We start from the raw sequence: 22,617 nt of genomic DNA, 5'->3' as shown, positions 1-22,617 counted from the left end.
CTCAGAGATGAATCTTCAGTGCAGTTAGGTTGAGTTATGGGCATTGAATCTCGATCCGTTTGTTTCATTCATCCTCAATTATAGTATAAACAGAGAAGCATGCTCATAGACAACTGCATACAGAATGTATGTGTTTGATTACGTCTTGCGGTTGCAATGTATTTTTTTTCTTCTTCTTCTTCTTTTAAAATTTTTTTTTTGAAATGCACAAACTAGCATAAAGTAATGAGAGAAAATCCAGGCTCTCGTACGTTCCAAGTTCCTTGACATGCATGCTTATTATCCATGGGTTAGATCAGCCTTACCATCATGGCGCGTTCAAGTAGAAGAGAGAACTTTAACTAATAATATCCAAGATGTAAATCCGGTCTGTCTTCCAAAGATCAAGTGCACATAATGGTGATATGATCCTGAAGAGCCTGAGAATTTGATGAAGCATATCATACCACAACTTCTGTCAGGAGACCGAGTCTGTGGTGCCCACATGATGATGAGGAAGTATCATCTTTTTTTTTCTACCTGACACTTAGCACCTATGATGAGACATATCCTGCTAATGTAGGTCTATTCCAGGGGGTCAGCTCATGCTTAATATCTAAAGAAAAATGATTGAAATCTAAAGAGCAATGTCACCTACATGTATTGTAAACTAGCACAGAGCAACACTACGGTTTACCAGCAAATATGTTGTGCAATCTCTTGGTTAAGCGGCTAATCTACCTAGCAAACAATGGTCTATGCTGAGAGGGCCATCAAGACCTTGGAAGCTACGAGGCAGCACTTTCACAGAAGTTACTCTCTCGTACTAAATTAAAATGTCTTAAAGGCGCAAAACGTATATCATCTTTTATTCGGCTGTATAAAAAAATCACTCTTGTCATAACTAGATCCAGAGGCTATGGAAGACTCTAAGATCCTGGTCTTGCAGAATTCTCTTCACACTCTGTAATTATAACAAAATATCATTGGCAGTGGGTTGGTATATCATCAATATTACACCTGACTGTACCGACTGACGAGCCAATGCGTCTCAGCAACATCCAGCACTGATGGAAGCATGCATTAAGCACACAGTGTAGATCTGTTCTGTGGGCTTTTCTTTACTCTCCGGTCTCTGTCATGGCTATCACTTGATATATTTTTAAATATCTTGATTTTTTTTTTTTTTTGGCTGGGAAAATCTTGCCGTTAGTAACAGTAACAGAACACACGTATAAACAAAGTAACAAGAGAACGCGTGGATGGTGGAGTGCTGGAAGTCTGGACGATCCACATTTATCTCAGCATGTCATTCGTGCAGATGGAGATGCAAGTCAGAGATGGATTTAGGAGGAATTTATGATGTCCACCAAAAATAAATCTCAGTGCAAACCAAAGAAACTCAATATTATATGACAATGAACTCAAGCGCAGGGGATGCTCAGAGCCGGTGGTGAGAGTCCTGGCTATAGCTGCCCGGTGAGCTGCGGTTGCGGTGTGGTTTGTAGCTGTCCTGGTAAGGGTCCTGCTGCTCGTCCATGTAGTGATGGTGCTCTCGGCCCTGCTGCGAACCCGATGAGCTGCGGTTTCCCCGGGCCTTATGAGGGCGCTCGTTGTGGTAGTTTTCATCTGGGGTCATCAGGTTGCGCCGCTCGTTGGCTGTGGAGTGGTCTCCTGTGTGGTTGGCATGCCGCGTCCTTTGGCCTTGCTGGTTCTGAGATACAGAGGAAACTCGATCAAGACTTACTACCAGTATTCAAGACAATACACAAGAACTCCACACATTTCTGTTAGGAAATGTACAATTCTTTCAACTTCACACATACAATCAATCCTTATGTCATTTTAGTGAGGTAGTGATTTAATATTTATATCAATAAAACGATCAGGCCTGTGAGTCACGGTATACAATCTTATAAACAGTTCAGGTTAAAAAATGCCCATTACCTAAAATATATGAATTATGAAAAATATTTCTAAAACAAAGCTAAAATATTTTAAGGAATAAATCACTGTGTGATGCAGTTGATTATTTTCCAGTTTTCCAGCAACAGCAGTTTTTTAAAATGAAAGAACAAGAAGACATAAGTTTTATCCATTTATATTTACATTTTATGTTGTGGAGCATTCACAAAAGTATTTTTTTAAATATCCTATGTTGTAGTCAAACTATGGCCCAAGCTACAGTTATATAAACCCGACTTTTCAGAATCAAGCATTCAACATCACCGTGTAATAAGTACCTGAATACACTGAATTGCCTACAGCGTACATGTTGATATTCACTAATAACTGCAGCACTGTGAGTGTGACATTGTGAGCGTGACATTGCTTTGATATAACAGTTCCTTAAACTAGAAATCAATATACTTAAAGCAACATTTCAGACACAATATGGCCAAGTGCTCTTTTTATATTTTGCTCCCAAGGAATCTACATTCACCTTAAAGCACATCAGCTCTACATCCTTCTTCCTTACACCTGATCATTTTTTTTTTTACACCAAAAGTCACATTCCTGACAAGTATAGTTTTTTGTGTCTGCTTGATGATGTCACTAACAGCCTTGTAGTAACTAGGAAGTGAAATTTACATCGTTGAAACAGACGAGCGGAGTGATACATACAGTGAAATGTGATGTTACGGGTGCTGTTACAGGAAATATACTGTATAGGAGCTGTTGGAACAACATTTGACCAATAAAATTAGTAGACCGGAACAAACTGTTATACGTTATTTCAACCATAAGGTGAAACACATATATTAAAAATGACACAAAACTAAGAACAGAGGGAAAACAGGAGAAACTGCAGTGTGTGTATGTGTGTCTGTGTGTGATTCTGACCTGCAGGCCAGAGATGGTAGAGGGGTACGGCGCGAGGGCAGAGGGGCCGAGGTTTCGTCCCAGCAGCGGGTTGAGTGGAGTGCTGCTAGAGGTGTGTGTGGCCTTCCAGTACGCCTCCAGATACTCGGCCAAGTGCTCACACGCATCCTCCAACTGATTCTCATCCAGAATGATGTCAAACATCTCCTGTAATTGAGGTATTGCATGAGAAACATCAGAGTGGTAAGATGTTCATTCAGTTTGTTTGAATGTAACGGCCTGCACTGAATTAGTGACAAAAGTTACACTATACACTGTAATACCGTCATAAATGCATTTATCTACTGTGGAACCAGTGGAACTTAGGGTTCTGGTACTTTTCCTATCCACTTCAGAGAAAACTGGAATATTTATTGTTAAAAATTAAGCTTGTATTTGCTTCCTTGTAACACACCAAGTCGGAATTAAATGGTAATGACTGTTTGTTTGTTTTGTATTTAAGTTTTTTGCCATATGTTGAATTCTGTACAGTTCTAAAAAAGATTCTTTTATTTTAGTTGTGATTTAAAATTGTGAAAGCTTTCTTTCATAATGTCTTCAATAAGGTTTGTCCTAATAAAAGAACTTGTCTCATGACTTTTAAAGTGGTTCATCAGTCACGGGTCAGTCTATTGTGGAATATAAGCCGCCTTAATACACTTGGTCATGTCAGGTATTAACAGGGTAGATAAATATTTATACATACAGTGTTTATTTCAAACTATTTGTTATTTTGACATTCCTTAAAATACGCTGGATGGTTAAGAGATGGCTTAAGGTTGAATAGTAGGAGTTTTGTACTCTCATTTTATTTCTATAAGGTTTTTTATGCAACCATTTATGCTTGTTCATTACCGAAATATGGAAATATAGTCTTTTTAACTCTGTGAGTAAGTAAGAGAGAGAGAGAAACAGAAATGACTTACCGGTGGACACTGCGCTAGTTTATCGGCTGCTACCAGCTGCACATTGAGATGTTTACTCTGAGATTTTCCTCTGGACTTAATCAGTCTTTGGAGGACCTGCAGAGCCAAAAAAAGACCATCACACACTCGTTCATATCTGTGCTTTAAAAATAGCTTCCCCAATCAGTTATTCCTGGATTTTATATTATTGCTAACACAGTACAATGACTTGATAACTGAATCTATACATACAAATGTTTACAGAAAGCCTACAAGTTTGAGTACCTTCGGTGAGGACACTTTGACATGAACGATAATGGGAGCTAGTGATGTCTTCATCAGCTGAGCCGGGTGGTTGATAGTGTCTGCGTCCAGCACTACCAGCTGCAGGGAGCGTGCCAACTCGAAGATACGCTCAATCTCACTCTGCACTTCAGCTACACACGAACATGAGGGAGAGAATTAAAGATTTGGAATGGATTGCTGACACAATGCACAAATCCGAATACAAATTAGAAATGTGTCACTAAATCACATGACGTGATGTAAAATCTTATGACTAGAATGGCACACTATGGAAACTCCTCCACATTGGATTTCAATGACATGAAGTGACAAAATGATGCAAATAATGTAATACACAGTGTATAAGACAGACTATCTATCACATCTGTAGTACATAATTGCATATGTCATTAACAGTGTCAATAATATGGACACATTAGACACACAGAAACAAGCAAAAGTTTTTTTCTTGAAACTCACATAGTCTAAGGGCAGATCTGGCACTCAAAACCGTCCCAACAAACTATAATTAAGTATCATGTCCGTTCGTCAAGGTAATCCAACATACTGTATATGTATGGGGTCGTAATTCAGGGAGGAGTTACACAGACATTGTACACACTTGTATTCAGAAAGAATTAAAGAGCTAATTGGATGTTTGCATATGGGGCAGAGTTTGATGGAAAAAAGGCATGGGCATGAACAGCCTATAGATACATGAGGTTACTGTGGATGCTACCACATACAGTAGAAACCTTAAAAATGAATTTGGACTGCAATTACCATGAACAGTTTTGCACTTAAATATTTGCAAATTAAATAGTTTGATAAAAAAAATTCTATAGTGATAAAATATGAGCTAAAATAAATGATTGTCAAATGTTTCAATTTTTTGTTCGGATTTTTCAGATTACAGAATTAGATCAGATGCCTGAAATGTAAACACAAAAGATCAGACTTTGTGTTTAAGTGTCTTACCGAGACTGGATCTAGTGTTGGAACGCTCGATGATGGCTCTCTTACTCGGGTTGTTCAGCACAGATCTCTTAGCCAGGGAGATGTCAGCAGTCACACGGGTAATGGATATCCTAAACAGAACAAACAAATATACGCATTTAGGTTTTGTCTCATATATTATTTTGTGTATGATTTGTACATAGTAAAAATCATTACACATTTATTCTAGCTTCTCTGCTCACCTGCCATCAAACCTGTGCTTCAGGAAGTCAAAGAGAGCCTTCTGCATCATATCAGTCACCTACACACATATGCACACACACATACAGTACACAATATATATGTAAGAGATGAACCCAAATATACAAAGATAACATTTAAACATATTGCTCTAAGCTCATGCCCTCTGAGAATGTAATGTTGTCGTATGTAAAACTGTGTTCTCTTTTGCAGTGTTGTTCTTTTTTTAGAAGTGGATCATTCTCCTCGGTCCATGAGCTTTTTTGTGTTTTTAAGATTAGTTTGTGTCTTTAGGTCTGTGTGATCGTGTTTGTATCATTTCAATTACTTATTTATTTTCAGTTACTGTCGTGGATCGTGTTTAGACTGTCGTGGATCAGTCTAAATCAGTTACCTTATCAATTGTACATTCAAATATTTCATTTCATATTTAAAATTTTTTTTGATCATTTGTGTTTCTGATGAAAATTAACCAGTGCTTTTTTCTTCTCTCTCTCTCTCTCTCTCTCTCTCTCTCTCTCTCTCTCTCTCTCTCTCTGTCTCTCTCTGTCTTACCCTCATTTTCTAATTTCAAACCTTGCTCTACTTTCCAACCACTGACGTCTCTTGGATCCTGGAAGGTTGTTGCCATGGCAACTGAGCAGCGGAGGAGGAGGAGCGTGCTTTTTTGTTTTGTCCACGCAAGTAGACTGAGAGGGGAGTCCAGATTTAGCTATTTCTGCAGCTTACAAAACACAGACACGCATACACAAACAACACATTGGACGAAAATCCTAAAAATGTCCGAGCAGCCAACACACAAGGTCTATTTCTAAATTCAGTTTGTGTCGCATCCATATATTTATCCCAAATGTGCTTTTCAGCAAAAAAGTGGGGCAGACAGACAGACACAGACAGACAGACACACACACACACACACACACACTGTGTCGATTACAAAAGCTCATCTTTTTTGTTTTCATCATTTTAAATGATCTATATCTATTTCTATCCATCTCGATCGATATACTCTTAAATGCAGCTAAATGTGTTTTCAAATGATAACTTTTACAAGTAGATTTTTTTAGAAACTTTTTTTTAGCTTTATGTACTATGAAGACTTAAGAATTAAATTGTGTTTTAATCTTTTCTTTGTTTTTAATTGAAAACGAATTCTCAGTGGTATACTATGTTACATTGGGGGGCACGGTGGCTTAGTGGTTAGCACGTTCGCCTCACACCTCCAGGGTCGGGGGTTCGATTCCTGCCTCCGCCTTGTGTGTGTGGAGTTTGCATGTTCTCCCTGTGCCTTGGGGGTTTCCTCCGAGTACTCTGGTTTCCTCCCCCGGTCCAAAGACATGCATGGTAGGTTGATTGGCATCTCTGGAAAATTGTCCGTAGTGTGTGATTGCGTGAGTGAATGAGAGTGTGTGTGTGCCCTGCGATGGGTTGGCACTCCATCCAGGGTGTATCCTGCCTTGATGCCCAATGACGCCTGAGATAGGCACAGGCTCCCCGTGACCCGAGGTAGTTCAGATAAGCGGTAGAAAATGAATTAGTGAGAGAGAGAGTGAGTAAATAAGATGACTGTATTGGGTGTTAACTTTGTGGGATCACACTTTGTCTAACTTGGTTGTTTTTCCACGATAATCCATCTATCCATCCATTTTCTAACTGAGTTATCCTACACAGGGTTGGGTCTAGGGGGAACCTAGAGCTCATCCCAGGGGCAGGGAACACGAAAACCATCATATTGTCAGGACTCAGTCCGGACTTTGGCCACGTGCATTTGTTTATGTTCCTCATCACGTATCTGCCCCGCCACACACCTGTTTCCCATTGATTACCTTTGTCTATTTAACTGTGCCGCGTTGCCTTGTGCATTTGGGTCTGTTTTATCCCGTGTTCATGACACATATACACATACTGACACACTGCAGCATAATACTCACACACTACCCAAAGCATGGTGGGAACATTCAAACTGTGCACACTGAAAGTGGAGGCAGGAAGCAAACCACTCAACCCCAGCAGTGTGAGACAAACATGCTAACCACTAAGTGACCCTCAGTGTGATTAGACCAATGAATTTTTAAAATGCGTACCTCATATCCTTTCAGGGACGGGCCAACCAGAACCACAGGCCTCATTGAGGGCACCACATCATAGGGAGGAACATGCTCAGTCTGAAAGAGCAATAGATATGACTTTACTTTCAGGTCGATGTGTCAGTAATCATTATTGTGATCTTATACCACAATGCCTCTTGATTTCTCAATTCTGATTGGTCAGGATGTATTGATTCAGTTCCTGTAACAGCAGCTCTAATAATAGTCATAGCTGCAAAGTTTATATTATGGCGCTCATTTATATTCATGGAGGCTTCACATAAACAAATAAAAACACCTGTTATCGATGATATGGCTATGTTTTATGTAAAAAGATCTTTATTTTTGGAAGAAGTCTCCAGTGTCAGTGTTTTGTAACCACCAGGGGTAAAGCTGTAAGCTTTATGTTTTCTAACACAGGAAAGTCTTCATGCAGAGGGATTTGTGTTTTCTCTGTAACATGACAAGCTGTCTATTTGTTTCTTATTAATTTCATTAGTAAGAAAAAGGTGAGAATGGGAAGGAAGGAGGTATAGTGTTATTATAACAGGAACGTGTGGACGTTCTGCAAGATTAGATGTAACTATAAAATCATAAGAAGAAGAATTTGCCGTTCTTTAATACGTAAATAATTAAGCTACGTTCACACATACATTGAATTATTGTCGGTTGTCATGGTAATAATGTTTCTCATTGGGTGCCACAACCAGCATTTCACTTGACAACAAATCCATTTTATTGATGCTATCATGAAACATTCTAGAGGGAGATTCAGTGTTTGTATATAAAAATGTGTATAAGTGTATAAGATTAATATCATACAAGATAAAGGAGAAGTAGTGTGTGCTCTGTCAAGGATCATGTGCACTTTACCGTCTTCACTCTCACTGGTAGCTGCTACACCATACTGAAAGTCACCAAAGTTTGTTGTCACTCATGTAAGCGACAGACAAAAGCTGTCATTGAACATGAATGATCTCTGATAGCTTTGTCACTGCGAGTTGTATGTGTGAACGTAACACAAGTGTTTCTGACTTTAGGACACTTTAGGACCTGGTGTCAATAAAAATATTCAATTTAGAAGAGGAATTGTAACTTTGCTTTATTTCACATCATACCACATTATTATTATTGATTATTTTTCTAGAACAGCACACACTGTTATGCTAGAATCCTTAGGAACAGGAACAGTAAAGCAGTTGTACCTTCATGTACTTAATTAAATACTCTTACATAGTGTCCCCTACTATTCGGTCAATGTTTTTTATTTTTTTTAAATTTATTGTTTGCTAAATTCTTCTTTTGCTGTAGTTCATTATATTTATTGCTCCGTCCTAGGCTGCTGAAACAATGCAATTAGTTTATGGGATAAAAATCTAATTAACTAATTAACAGAGTGAATTTGAATATCAGCTTTTAAGCTTAAATTTGAGCTTTGAATGATCAGTGCAGCTTAAGATGTCAGTGCCCGTGTTGTACACTTACCACTTTTTGTTTCTGCTTGCCTGCAATAAAAAAAAAAAACAGAAATTCAGAATACTTGTTTTTATTCTCCAAAAAATGTCTAAAATTAATGCGCCCGGTCAGAACATTATTATTCGCTGCCCAATGTTCACAAGAAGCTGCTTGTTCTTTCTTTAGCCTTACGCAGGACAGTGATGAAGTAAAATCACCCACTGATGTTTTTTTCGTGGTGATTCCTGTGACCCCCCTACACATCTTTCAAAGCCCTTTCCCCCCCAGACCACAGGCTCACCTGATGACATCACATCCCCCAAACTGGAGGAGGAACTTCCGCTGGACTTACTAAAGAGATGAGCGAACAAACAGAGACACAGAGAGCACAGTATTAGGGTCCCACTTTATACACAACAATGGGCTACTCTATATAAACTATATCTATAGCCTAATATATTAATATATCATTATATATTATATTATATAATACAATAATATATATTATTACTATTACAGCTATAAAGCTCAGTACTTATCATATTATAATATTATAAAACTGTGTTTAATTAAATGTCTCAAAATGAATAATCAAATTATACATAAAACAACAACAATAAAACTAATCTTGCACAAACTACTCTAAAGATATTATTCGTGAACTGTTGTAAGAAATTATTTGTAGGTATTATATGGTATGTTACTTTATACTGGGACGAAGATTAGAATTCTGTATGTTTATGAAATGCATTAAGAGATTATTTGAGACATATTTGAGACAAAACAAACAGATTTGAAACAAATGTGACAGAGATAGTGTGGAAATTTTCAAGTGATCTGAATCAAAATTGATTTGCCAAACATGGTAATGAATAGCTTAAACCTGACAGACAAAATCAGTGAGATATGACAATGTTTATAATTGAAAACATTATTTATATCGCATGAGTCAAAATTATTCTTCTGCAGAGTAAAAGCCATCTTCGGAGTAAGACATTTCATATTGTCTATGTAAGCACGATATTTCTACCTATATATTCTAGATATTTCTATAATCTATGTAGAGCATTTGATTTTCTGGGAACAGAATGAAGTTAAGTTAAGAAAATCCTTTCGGAAACCGAACCAAACACTTTTGTCAGTTCAAAACAAAAAAAACATGAAAATGTTTTCCTAAATGTACAAAAATGTTTTAATTTGCAGCTTAATGACAATTAGTAAAGCACATTGTAGAAAAAAAATCAGTAACAATGTAATTACCATATATATATATTTTAATTTCTGCACAAAAATCCAGACAGTTTATTGGAAAACCAAATGCTCTAACCTAAGTATCTAATGCCCTCCCAGCACTTACCCTTGAACACGGCTCTTCTTCTGCTCCAGCTGGGCTCGGATGTTTTCCAGCTTCAGAGGGCTGGGGATGAAGCCGATCTCACAGCCCTCTTTCACCAGCCGCCCGATCCACCAGTCATTATTGAACTTCTAGAGTTTTGTGAAATAAAGGAACAAAGAAAGGTATGTGTTGGGGTGAGCATTTTATTATTGTTAATTGTAAATTGAATACATTAACTATTACTGAATATCTGAGGTTGGTTAGAATAAAAGACTAAAAAAGGAGACTCATGATCAAATATCTTTTAAATATCTTTCGATATCCTTTTCTTTTTCTTTCATTCTCTCTTTTTTTTGGTCATCTGTCATTTTTCTGCCACTCAAAGAACACGGAAAATTGTTCTCTTAAACATCATCATCACATTGTTGCAATTCAAACTCTCAATCTCCTGATAATTGGGGGCCAACTGGTAGCTCCACTAATACCTGATTATGTTTCAATGTACAATTTTATCTTATTTTATTAATTTTTTTTTTTACATTATTTTTTTAATGTACAGATCTTTGGTTACATTCAAAAACATTCACCAGCCACCACAGATGCAGCTTTTTACAGGCAGGGGCAGTTGGGGAAACAAGCTAGCATGTCTAAGCCACCTAGTTTTTCAATGATAGAATAGGACTCAAACCTATGGAATGTTGTGAAACCAAGTGCAACAGCATCACCAGTGGTTGTAAGAAAAATAAACAGAACGTTCCTATCAAGCTGATATTATTCAGTGTATATAACTGACCCATCTGTAGCATAGACAATGATTGAGACAGTCTCTCTCTCTAAAGGATTTCTATTGGTTGCAATCTTTATTGTGACTATTGAGGTCATCGTACCTCTTTGATATGCAGGAAGTCCTTAGCATCAAATGAAATGGCTGTTCCTGGCACGGGCACATCTTCGTCTAGTGCTCCACAATAACTGACATTAGTCTTCACGGCGAAGGCCACCGCTTTGGCCTGTAACATCACAGATGCATCCCAGATACATTAACGACAGCAGTCAGATAATAAAAGAAGGCGTGTATATTTGAACAACCATAATCATAAACACATTTATGTTAACAATATGTCAGCTACAGCACTACATCTAGGTATTGCAGGACACAAGACAACATTGACCACGTGTATATACAAAGTAGTTTATGCTAAAGTAAAGTAATATTGTATAGCGCAGAGTGACCTTTGCCCTCTCCAACTGTATGGCAGCCTGTTGCTCTCGTTCTTGCCGGCCCTGACTCCCCACATCCTGCCTCTCCTCCTCCAATGACACATCCGAATCGGACGGCCTGCTAGTGTAGGAATCAGCTGAGCCCTGGAAAGAACGACAACAGTGCACTACATCACATACTTACACAAACATGTACTAAGTACTGAAAAAAAAAAAACAACAACAAAAAAAAAAAATTCTGGAATCTGTCTTTTTTTCTAGAGAATTGATACAGTGTATTGTAGTAAACCAGCATTACTTCAAAAAAGGTAGTGCAAAGTAAAATTGTTTCCTTCAGACTACTTGTCATAATAATCGCAATGTCTGAAGTGGACTACTCCAAAACTTAAGATCCTCAAAGTCCTTAAAGTGGAATGAGCAAAATACCTATAAGCTGAGAATATTATATATGTATTTTCCCCAAACTAAAGAATGACTCATTTTACTATCTTCCGCCTTGCTGTTTAACCACAGAAAGCATTACAAATGTCATCATATATACAAATAAATGCCTTCTATTATGCCACTTCATATGTTTTTCCACCCCCAACCTTTCAATCCTGTTAAAAAAAAGCAAAGAAAATGATGACTCATATTCATATACAGATATACTTTATTTCTCTAGTATTCTTAGCTCTCTTTTATTAAGAGGACATTTTAAGTTGACTTCATTAACTCTCGTTCACATAACAAAGTCTTGAGTGCAGAGATCCAGTGCATTAATTAGGTAGTGCTATATGTAATAACATTATATTATTTCTGCATGGAATCTCCACAAGCCTACTATTGTCTAAGCCAACACATGCAGTACCTTCTCAGGACCATGAAAGACCTCACAGTACAAAATATGTACGTTTTCATCTGGGATCTCCATCAGGTCTTGAGAAAGCTCCATCGAAATGATCCGAGAAGGAAAGATGCAGCTAGAATAGATCTCAATCAAACCTCCAAAAAACAAAGTCCATCAACTGTATCTTGATCATTCGGGCTCATTAAGATAACGAAGGAGATGCTCGAAGCAAGCTCACAAGTTGTGGATTAATATGAACTCTGAGTAAAGGAGTTTTGTTGTGCAAATCCAACTGGAAAAGACATTAGCTCAAGTCAGAGAATTGAGCAGTTGGGTCAATATCACCTAAACGAAAACCATGCGGTAGGCTAAAAAAATCCCCATACATTCCAATACACCAGCCACGTCAAAGCACTTTTTCCTCCATTGCAGCAGCAGGCGCTCAGCTCAGGCTTATTTCAGCAGGGACCCAATTGAGTACGGCAAGTCCAATCACTAAATGCCTGATTCAGGAAATGAGAACTGCACATGCATGCTTATCTTTCACCCCCAGAAGTGATGATTCTGGCAAAAAACTGGGATTCAAATGAACGTCCTTCATCCTTGATTTCGATGAGATAACGCTGTTTTTGCTGCAAAATGACATCTTGGGGTCAGTTGATGCATTTTACAGACTTAAAATACAATTTATAATACTGTTCTTGTGCCTCCCACATGTAAAGTACATTATATTTACACTTCTCTGACTTTGTTATGCTGAAAACATTGCAAATCTCTTATTTAATAATGTCATTTTAAGAGCAATTAGACAATGTGTACATACAGTATGTAACTACATTACTGTAGATATGGAAGACACAAAGGTTTTAACCAAGGTTTTATGGAAGACATGTATCCTCTTTAAAAAATGGGCTAGAATAAGAGTATGGGTTAGAATAAGAGTATGAAAGGTAGGGAAATAATAAAACCATCTAATCTCTGTCTACTGCATATCTAGCGTATGTAGCTACCACAGACAGTAATTGAACACATTTCCATGAAGTTGAAAATAAAACACAGAAAATCAGATTATTTAAAACTTACATTAACTGTAATATAATATAAAAACACCAAATCAGGGCATTACCCCTCCGTGCCAAAAGAGGTCTCACTTTTGTGAGCTCTAGTACAACCACTGACTTTTTGTTCACTTCCCTATTTCACAAATAAAAGCTCACAGACTCGCTTAACTGTTACCTCGGTTATCCCTGATAGTACGTGTTTAAGTGTTCTTATCACTATTCTTTCAGTTCTCCTTCTGTGCTACAAATCACCTGCATAAATGTTTGAACTCTTTACCACTTTACTAGTTAGTTTGTTTTGGTGTTCCCTGGAATCTGGTACATTTATTATACATATTATTATAAAAATCATTTTATATTATGTACATAGGGTTTCTCCACACAAAGTCCTTCTCCTTCCTTTTCACTAAGTCACTTCATATACCCATTACTCATTGCTCAGCTTCTCTGTCTCAAAGAAAAATCAAGAAAGGAGCTTCATCCTAGAAGAACCAAGCCGGAGCTTTCATTGTCATGAAATATATATACTTAATATAATCTGTCATGTAAAGGAGAATATGACATTATATAAAAAAGGCTCTGGGCTACATTCATCCCTCAAACTTAACCCAAGAATAGCGGAATCAGATCCTGTATCATTTATGAGTTTAATGACAAAATACAGATATTCTTTATCTTTAAGTGTGTGTAGCAGGCTTGTTCATTAAATGTAATCTGCACAACACTTGTGTAGAGAGAGTAATAATTGGATATAATATTCTTGTAACAGCTTCAGGTCATTACAAATACTTAGTTATGCCCTATGGTGTGGTCAGTGCCCCCTCATTCGGACAAACCTTCCCAAATAAACTCCTCTGTGAGTTTCTATCACTTTATTGTGATTTGTTTGTAGCACATTAAAAATGATGTGTAAGTATGCTACACATGTTCTGTCATCTCAAATCAGTGGAGAACCCCTTGCTAGAACCATAACAAAGTACTAAATATCTACAATTTTACTCATCTCCCAAAGGTTATTTTGTCTGATTTACTAGCATTAATCTGAAACCTCTTTCCAAATAACCCATTGCTATGGACACAGACAAAATCATTTAAAGACGTTTTAAGATATAACACTATGCCTGAAGATGTTTTATTTCTGGAAAGTTAATGAAAATTAACATTAGACTCTCATACGGCAATCACTATGATTAATTGTGTGCTCTAGAGTAGAAATGGCCCAACACAAATTGAGGTTCTATCTCATATATCTGACACATGCCTTTGTTTACATCTGAGGTTTGAATAATGATTTCACTATTAAGTTTTTAGACTCAACTATAGCTATAACCCACAATGACTGCATAGTTCAAATTCAAAACTGTTACGCTAATGAAAAAAAATAAAATAATTTGTCTTCCCAAATCTACTCTTGTCTAGGTAAGAAACTTGTCAACATGAGCAATTCTGTCAAGTAATTCCTTTTATTTCTGCTTTTCCATGGCTCATTAAGAAGGAAAATAAAACAATTCCTAGCTTTGCTCTTGGAAAAAAGGTTTAATCTAGCACTCTACAGATGTCTTTGACTGGTCTATCTTGGGAAACCTTTAAAGGTTCTGTGTAGAATGCAATAAAAGAGGATTTTCTTTTCAAATTGGGTTCCAAATTTACCCCATTTAGGAGGATAAAGAATATAAATTAAAAGAAAAAACAGGCAATTTCTTGTAATACATAACACAGATTCTTTCATTTGAAAAATAAACCCATCTCTAAAACTGTTATATACAGATTTAGATTTAAATGTATGAATACCTTTGACAAAATGATAAAATAAAAAAAAAACTATGGACAAATCATGAGCATAGGTTCTCAGAACAAGTATATTTAATTTTCAGGCTATTTAAAAAAAATATTTTTTTGTTTCCCTTGTTAGTCCGTATTAATGCCTTAAATTAGCAAGCCAGCTAGCAGGTTTTTTTGCCTGGACTATCTAAAAATGTATGGTTTGTCCACCACTAATAATGGCATAAATGTTTACTGGCACACAAACAGCATTTATACTTTTCTTTTACTTTTATTGAAAGTTAATTTATTAAAATAATATACGGTCCAAGCTGTTATGTGACTGAAATTCTCTGATAGTCTTGGGTCTTAAATCCACATCCTTAAATCCATTATCTCTGAACCCTAACCACTGAACTACTGCTGCTCCATTAACTGCTCTTAGACTTTCGTCACAAGAGGAAAACAAGTTAAAAATCCTTCTAGAGACACAGTAGATTATTCCTGTAATAAACTCTATAGTGTTTAACCTTTAGAAAATTAATTCATATTTTGTAATAATGCAGATATCTGCTTTGTCATAAGTGATAAGTAATAACTTACAACTTGAATATCACAGTACATCACTGCCATTCTGGTCTTCTACCATAAACACCTTATATACATGTGAATCCACACCCACAATTATTTGGATATGAATTTGGACACATTTTCTATACAAACACAGAACCTTCGTGCACCATTGTCCAAAATATCTTTCATCGTGACAACACGTAAGGAATGTTACATCACACCACATGACACGCAAGCAGGAACTCACGTAGGGCTCGTGTGACACACATTTTAGCTTTTTCTGTCTGCTTGCTCTATAGCAGATGTTCAAGCAGGCCACGTAAACCATGTGACTCATTTCACTCTACACATCATCACCTGGCCAGTCAAGCCCGGGAACAGGATGCTGGCCCTTTAACACAGCCACGGTGAATGCAGCTTTCTCATACACAGAGCTTCTGTCATGATATATAAGGCATGCTCTGGATTAAAAATAAGTATGATGCAAATCATTGCACTATTGAGAAATAGGCAGTGTTTCTGTTTTTCAATAAACTAAAAAATAAAACTGGAGTTGAATTTAAATGTATGTTGCTGATATATATATATATATATATATATATATATATATATATATATATATATATATATATATATATATATATAAATAGATAGATAGATAGATAGATAGATAGATAGATAGATAGGTAGACAGGTAGACACACAAACATACACACACATACAAATGAACCAGGCACCACTAAACATGTACAACCCAGTAATCGGCTGGCTGCATCTCTGAATATCGCGATACAGTGATTCTCCGAGGGCCTGTGTGTGCAGCACAGCTGAGCCAGTGCTTGTCGCACACATACAAGAGCGGCAGCAGCAGCAGCAGTCAGAATATACACATAAACTGTAACTAAATAAAAAATCCCAGTCATGAAAACAGAATAAAAGGGAAACAGAAATTCTTACACTTACCGCCTCCGAGTCTTCAAATCCATGCAGGTACAAATTGTCATACATGGAGGTTTGCTATTCCAGAGAGATCCTCTTCAAGAACAGAAGGAAAAAAAAGACAGAAAGGGGAGGAGGTGGAGATGGAGAGGTGGGGGAGGAGGAGGGAGCCACCAACACCACCACCACAAAAAAAAAGGGTTGATGAGGGGGATGACGATCCCCTCGCTTACTACAAGAATAATGAGGGGGAAAAAAACCAAGAGATGCCTATCAAAAAATGGAATGGAGAAAGAGAGAAAGGTAGAGATAGATATAGAGAGAGACAGACAGAGATAGAGAGAAACAGAGAGAGGGAAAGAAGGCAGGCCTGTACAGAAAGCTTGGCCTGCAGCTCGAAGAAGATCCCTCTTTCAGCCTCCGATTCTCTCACATCCTCAGGCTGGGAGAAGCTCCCTGGAGGCTGCACAATGCTTGCATTTCATTATCCCTCAGTACACACATGCATACAGGCACATACACTCGTGTATGGCTCCTCACACCACAGAAAGACAGATAGACAGAGAGAGGGGGACAAATAGAGAAAGAGAGAAACGAGAGAGAGAGAGAGAGAGAGAGAGAGAGAGAGAGAGAGAGAGAGAGAGAAACCTTCCTCAATCTGAGAATGATGACACACTTGGTTAGCTCAATCCTGATTGGCCAAGCAGGTGATGACGCATATTCTCCTTGGCTGTGGAGCGGTAGATATTCTCTGATGTGGTTTCAATGTACAGTAATAAGCCTCATTTGAGCTGTGTTGTCTGCTCTGTTACACACTGCACTGACCTCAGATTAAATCTCACAACACAACCTGGGCTATCACTGATAGAAAAGATTGTTTTATAATTAGATTTAATAAATAAATAAGTAAATAAATAAGTAAGTAAATAAATAAATAAATAAATAAATAACTAAACAAATAAATAAATAAATAAGAAGGTAGAAGACATCATTAAATTAATTTCTATATAATAAAGCATTTATTTGAATACAGAAGTACCCAAATATACATATACATACATAAACCCTAGGTATATACATAAATATGGACAATACATACGCACAGAAGACATTTGGGCTTGACTTTAATTAACTAAAATTTACCTACCTAGATGCATTTAACAACTACAAACACGTCAACTTTCCTTTAAACGCACCCATTGTTCGATGATCAAACATATTAGCATAAACAATTAATTGCTCTGAAAGTCTGCTCTTGATTTGAGACCTGGTTTTCACCTTTATTAAAAAGGATAAACCATTATGAAGACCAGAGAGCCTTCTGAAGGAAAAAGCAAGGCATTCTGAATAACATGATGCTACAGCTAGGAAAACAAACAAAAAATCTCCCTCTACAATTAATTTAGATATTAAAAGCACGTGAAAGAAACTTCATAATAAATTCATAGACACTACAGAGAGTTCAAATATAAGAGGACCGTTAGCCATCTACTGGTCAATTTTTCAGTTTACTCTGATTGAGAATCTTTATAAAAATGATGCAGTGTCAGTTGTGTCTGGAATAAATCGACAGGGCAACATTTAAATTTAAAAAGACATCAGTCTGAAGGTTCCACCTTTATGCACCCACATTAATGGCAAATATCACATGGATTATTTTGGACATTTGTGGTACCAAGTCCAACAGCACCACCAAACAATACACAGATTGGTACTATGAAGTGATGCTGGGGCTGATTTTTTTTTCCAGACCTTCAGTAAGACCCTCTAGATTTGCTCTCCATATGGGCTGGTACTTTTTAGCCAAATTTGCTAAATTATTTTCTCTCTTATAGAGAAAGTTTGATTTAGTTCAGCCCCTACATGTACTTAAGGTGGTCGTTATTCATAAGACTCATGGCGTGGTTAAGGTTAGCTGGTCATTATTTAGTGATAAGTACAAGCCTTAACTCATCATTAGTTCATATTAGGACCATTAATGTAAAGTGTTACCCATAAATGTTATACTTTTATAAATATCTTTATACTTTAACTTGATTTGGTAATAAGCATTTACTAGAGAATTGCTTTTGATGAGTAACTGTACTTTTACTTGCAGTAAAGTTTGTTGTTTTTAACATCTGGGTATTGGAATTATTTTTAGATTTCATGCATATAGAACAATTGGAAGTTGTTTGTATGAGATGCACTGGAGGTATGTTGATATTTCTGTACTATGCTGGCAATTAAACATATTTTTTAATCTGATTCTGATAACAGAACTTATAAATTATTAGAAAAGCATCAAAGCTTTGTTCTTAGAATCCAGTATCCACAATCAACCTATACATTTTTTATGCATACTGCTTGCTGATGGAGAAATGAGAGGAGTTCACCTGTCTGAGGATGAAGCTGGTGGAGGTGGTGCTGCCATCGGAGCGTTTAAGACGGCTCCGCCTCGAGTACGTTCCTCTGTTGACCTGCGAGGGCAGTGAAGAGCATCACAGCATGATTGAACAACTGAACTTTATTTCTAGATCTACAAAGAATGAACTAGGAATAGAGTAAAATATTAAAAAAGGTGGTTTACATATTCAGAAAAGTGATGCAAAGTAAGAATGCATTGAAAACACATCACTGTAGTTTATTAATAATGATGATACCTAAATAAAAAGTACTCTAATGCATAGATGGCTGTTCTTCCAACATTTTTACAATTTTCAAAGGTTTTTATGTAAACAGCAATATAGTAAAAATGCAACAATTACCTAAAACAAGCACTCAACATGTGATATATGTGTCAGAGTCAGTATATCTGTTACACTCAGCAGGCTACATCCATAACACACTAGATATTTTTAAATGAAAACACAGAGAAAAGAGAGCTGTTATAACAGAGACCGAATCACACTCTCCCTGCCCTTTGTCACTTTTTCTGGTTTCTTTCCCTTTTTACCCACTTGTGCCATCTGCAGCCAATGTAAATCATGCTCAGATTTAAAGTTCTTGACTTGGTCCACATTTTTATCCAGAGGAGCTTACAAGCAAGGGTACATACAATCCAAGCTTAGAGCTGAGCATGGCCAAGAGCCCAGCAGTGGCAGTGTGCTAATTCTGGGATCTGGTGATTAAACTCAGTCTTCCAGTCTGGGGGGTGTGGTAGGGGGAGCAAATGCTCTACTTTCTATCGCTTCATTTTTAGGTTATTGATAGTTATCAGATACTCCAGTCTATCATGACAAGCTCTCCGTGCTTCTTCTACTCATCCAGTATCATGAAGGCATTAAATTATGGCAGAGCTAGGAAGTAACAAAGTTGAATTTTTATTTCAGCTAATACTTTTGACTTTAAACATTTCAAAAGAAAATATTTACTTTCTACTCACGACTTTTCTCTAAAACCGTATTTTTGTAAAGCAATACGATGGATTTTTAGCGTCAGACACCTATCAAATCTAATAAATGAGATGTACTACTCATCTCTGTATTTAATCTGCTGCTATGTACACTTCACATTAATCAGTGCAGTTTGTATTGTAACTATTATTGACATTCATTTACTGCGTATTTGTTTGAGTTATCATGCTAGCTAGGCATTTGAAAGCTTGAGAATAAAACTCTTGTTAGTCAGCTTTAGATCATTTTCAATCTCTAGAATGCTAGCTAGCTAGCTATTAGCATCCAGCTAGTTTCTATTTTCATAATATTAGCTGGATATGTTAGAGATTATAAATACAGATGTTGTTTTTAGCCTTAGATAATGTTTGCCAATTTACTTGATGAAAGAGTCTCTAATTTAACCGAGTTACTAAAATCAGTGATTTGAGGCAGATGTCTTTTTCGAATACTTCTGGCATGTACACTTTACTGAATAATTATGCACTTTTACCTGAATTAATACCGAATTAAATAAGAAATAGTTTTGTTTCTTCTTGTGCAAAACAAATGTAGATTTTCTGATGTGAAATGTTTGCTTTGTAGTGTTGCATTAATGTATATTTCGGCTAATGCAAGTGCAGGTTAAAGACGTATATACCTCCCAGATGTCCTTAAATTTACGCCCATACTGTAAATTGTACCTTAAATTGCATGCAGTTACACATGTACGCAATCTGTAATGAAGCTGATGTTTTATTTATTTAGTCATCGATAATCCTGAGCAAAACCTTACACAAGTCCAGCCATTTTGGACCTCCAGAATAATTTTACACCCAATCGGTGACATTCATTAAAAAAACAGACAAAAAATAAACAAACAAACAAAACTAAAAACAAAGAAACAAACAAAACAAACCAATCTCTGAAGATCTCTTGACCTATTCAAGTCATAAAACAAGATAAACAGAACAAGAAACACAAAACAAGCCATTACCTTGCATGATATATGATTTTATAGAAACGCATCCACATATCAGTTGGCAACATTTGTCACTGAATATTAGACACATTTCCTGTTTAACTTTACACAACAAAATCTTTGCCACTCTGACCCTCCAGCTAAAGCAACGTGGCCATGAATAGCTTCCTCTGTGGGTTAGGTTAATTAGGAAGTCTTCATTTGATCTATTTTCTGGAGTCACCAGGGAACGTGAGCCGAGACAGCAGCTGATCATTTTTCTCTGAGTTTTGTTAAACAGGGCCAAGTCAAAGTGGGTCACTGTGCTCGTTTCAATAACACCACCAAATAGGATGTTCCTCCTGTGGTCAGTAATCATGTGCCATCTCAGTCTATAGCTAAAGTGAAGACTGCACAAAGACACAAAGATTCCTTTATAAAAATGCGTTGCACAAAAAAAAATCACTCAGTGTTGGATAAATAAACACCTACAGTTTTGATGACACAAACACACCACTGTTTGCAAGTGTGTGTCTTTGTGTGTTCAGGTGGCTGCAAATGAAAAGTTGACTCTCAACACTGATGGTATAATCGAATAAATGTAACATACAGAATTGTAGAATAAAAGCAACTTATATTAACAACTGTTAAGTGTTTGCAGTATAAAGTGAGAAAAAGCCTGACAGCAAAGTGAATGCATTCATCTGTTTAAAAGAAAAGCTAGATTAACAACTAGACTGTATGAATGCAATAAACCGGATCATAAGTAAAATCGACTCAACTGCACTTTTGAGCTTGAGAACAGGAGGCGCGTGCAGTGCGTTCCCGGGCTTCACCTGGAATATGGGCGCCTGGATGCCCTCGCCGATCTTGTTGCGGATGTAGATGTGCCGTGACATTTCCGCCAGCACATCAGTCCACACGGGCGGCTGCGCGGCCGCTGCGCCCCACGGCAGGTTAGGAGGGTTTCTGGCGGTCTGCTCCAGTTTCTCCCGGTTTGCGCTTGCACTTTCCCAGTAAAAGCTACTGATGTTACTCCTGGTGCTGCTGTTACTGCCGCTACTCCTGCTGCTGCCTCGCGCGCGGCCGCTCAACACTGCTGAGTGACAGACAGGTCTGTGTGAGGTCGTGCGCGTGACAGTGTAAGCGGTGCGCGCGCTTTCGCCTAGTCTGGGTTCAGTACGTCAGAATAAAGTAAACTAGCAACATGCCTTAGAGATCAGATAAAATTCCCTCCCCCCATTCATGTCACCTCTGCCGTTGTTTTTTCCCCCAATTTTCTATCTCTTTATCATTCTCACGATGTTTTCCTTCTTTCCAAGTACATTATATCAGTTTGACAATGTTGAGATTTAAACTCTCTTGGCACAAATTCTATTTTCTCTTCTGTTTTTTTTTTTTTTTTTTTCCCATTTTCTCTCTTATCCCCAGCTTACATGATGGCCTTCTGTTCCTTTGCATCCTTGCTCTATGTCCTAAGAAATATAATTTCTTAATGGTTTTGGCTTTTGGGAGGATTTGTCCAGAATAATTTCAAATAGTGTAGATGGAACATGTTGAGCATGTTTGATCCAGCAGAGGGCGCCCTACTCCGCACATCTACAGTACAACACCTAAGTGAGTGGAATATATTCATTCATTCATTCATTCATCTTCTACCGCTTATCCGAACTACCTCGGGTTACAGGGAGCCTGTGCATGTGCCTGTGCTGGACGGAGTGCCAACCCATCGCAGGGCACACACACATTCACTCACGCAATCACACACTACGGACAATTTTTCCAGAGATGCCAATCTTTGGACCGGGGGAGG

General features: G+C 37.3%; 1 protein-coding gene across 3 annotated transcripts; it reads right to left on the bottom strand.

The window, feature by feature from the left end:
• Nucleotides 1-188: 188 nt before the first annotated feature.
• On the bottom strand, nt 189-21,923 carry cacnb4b (calcium channel, voltage-dependent, beta 4b subunit). 3 transcript variants are annotated; one of them, XM_060868619.1, is made up of 14 exons: nt 21,587-21,923; nt 18,866-18,949; nt 11,340-11,471; nt 10,994-11,116; nt 10,128-10,255; nt 9,072-9,121; nt 8,801-8,820; nt 7,313-7,393; nt 5,231-5,289; nt 5,010-5,119; nt 4,032-4,183; nt 3,768-3,863; nt 2,824-3,009; nt 189-1,693 (listed from the first exon to the last, which is right to left on the bottom strand). In XM_060868619.1, exons 1-14 carry the CDS (start codon nt 21,701-21,703, stop codon nt 1,421-1,423), a joined length of 1,611 nt encoding a protein of 536 aa, XP_060724602.1. In that variant the 5' UTR covers nt 21,704-21,923; the 3' UTR covers nt 189-1,420. The 3 variants fall into 3 exon arrangements, with proteins under 3 accessions (XP_060724602.1, XP_060724603.1, XP_060724604.1); XM_060868620.1 differs by having other exon boundaries at nt 21,641-21,923; XM_060868621.1 differs by lacking the exons at nt 18,866-18,949; nt 21,587-21,923 and adding an exon at nt 16,515-17,063.
• Between the last annotated feature and the right edge of the window lie 694 nt (nt 21,924-22,617).

Source organism: Tachysurus vachellii, chromosome 4 (assembly GCF_030014155.1).
Source record: "Tachysurus vachellii isolate PV-2020 chromosome 4, HZAU_Pvac_v1, whole genome shotgun sequence".
Taxonomy (NCBI): domain Eukaryota; kingdom Metazoa; phylum Chordata; class Actinopteri; order Siluriformes; family Bagridae; genus Tachysurus; species Tachysurus vachellii.
The sequence above is the reverse complement of the archived record's forward strand: the minus strand, read 5'-3'. Positions and strand labels throughout refer to the sequence as shown.

What these genes read in the sequence shown, in the direction of transcription:
- cacnb4b (XM_060868619.1), bottom strand. Translation starts at nt 21,703, where the DNA reads ATGTCACGGCACATCTACATCCGCAACAAGATCGGCGAGGGCATCCAG. An exon ending in CCAGCTTCATCCTCAGACAG is followed by an intron (nt 11,472 to 18,865) that starts GTGAACTCCTCT and finishes CGTTCTTTCCAG; the next exon opens with GGCTCAGCTGATTCCTACAC. An exon ending in TACAGTTGGAGAGGGCAAAG is followed by an intron (nt 11,117 to 11,339) that starts GTCACTCTGCGC and finishes GTGATGTTACAG; the next exon opens with GCCAAAGCGGTGGCCTTCGC.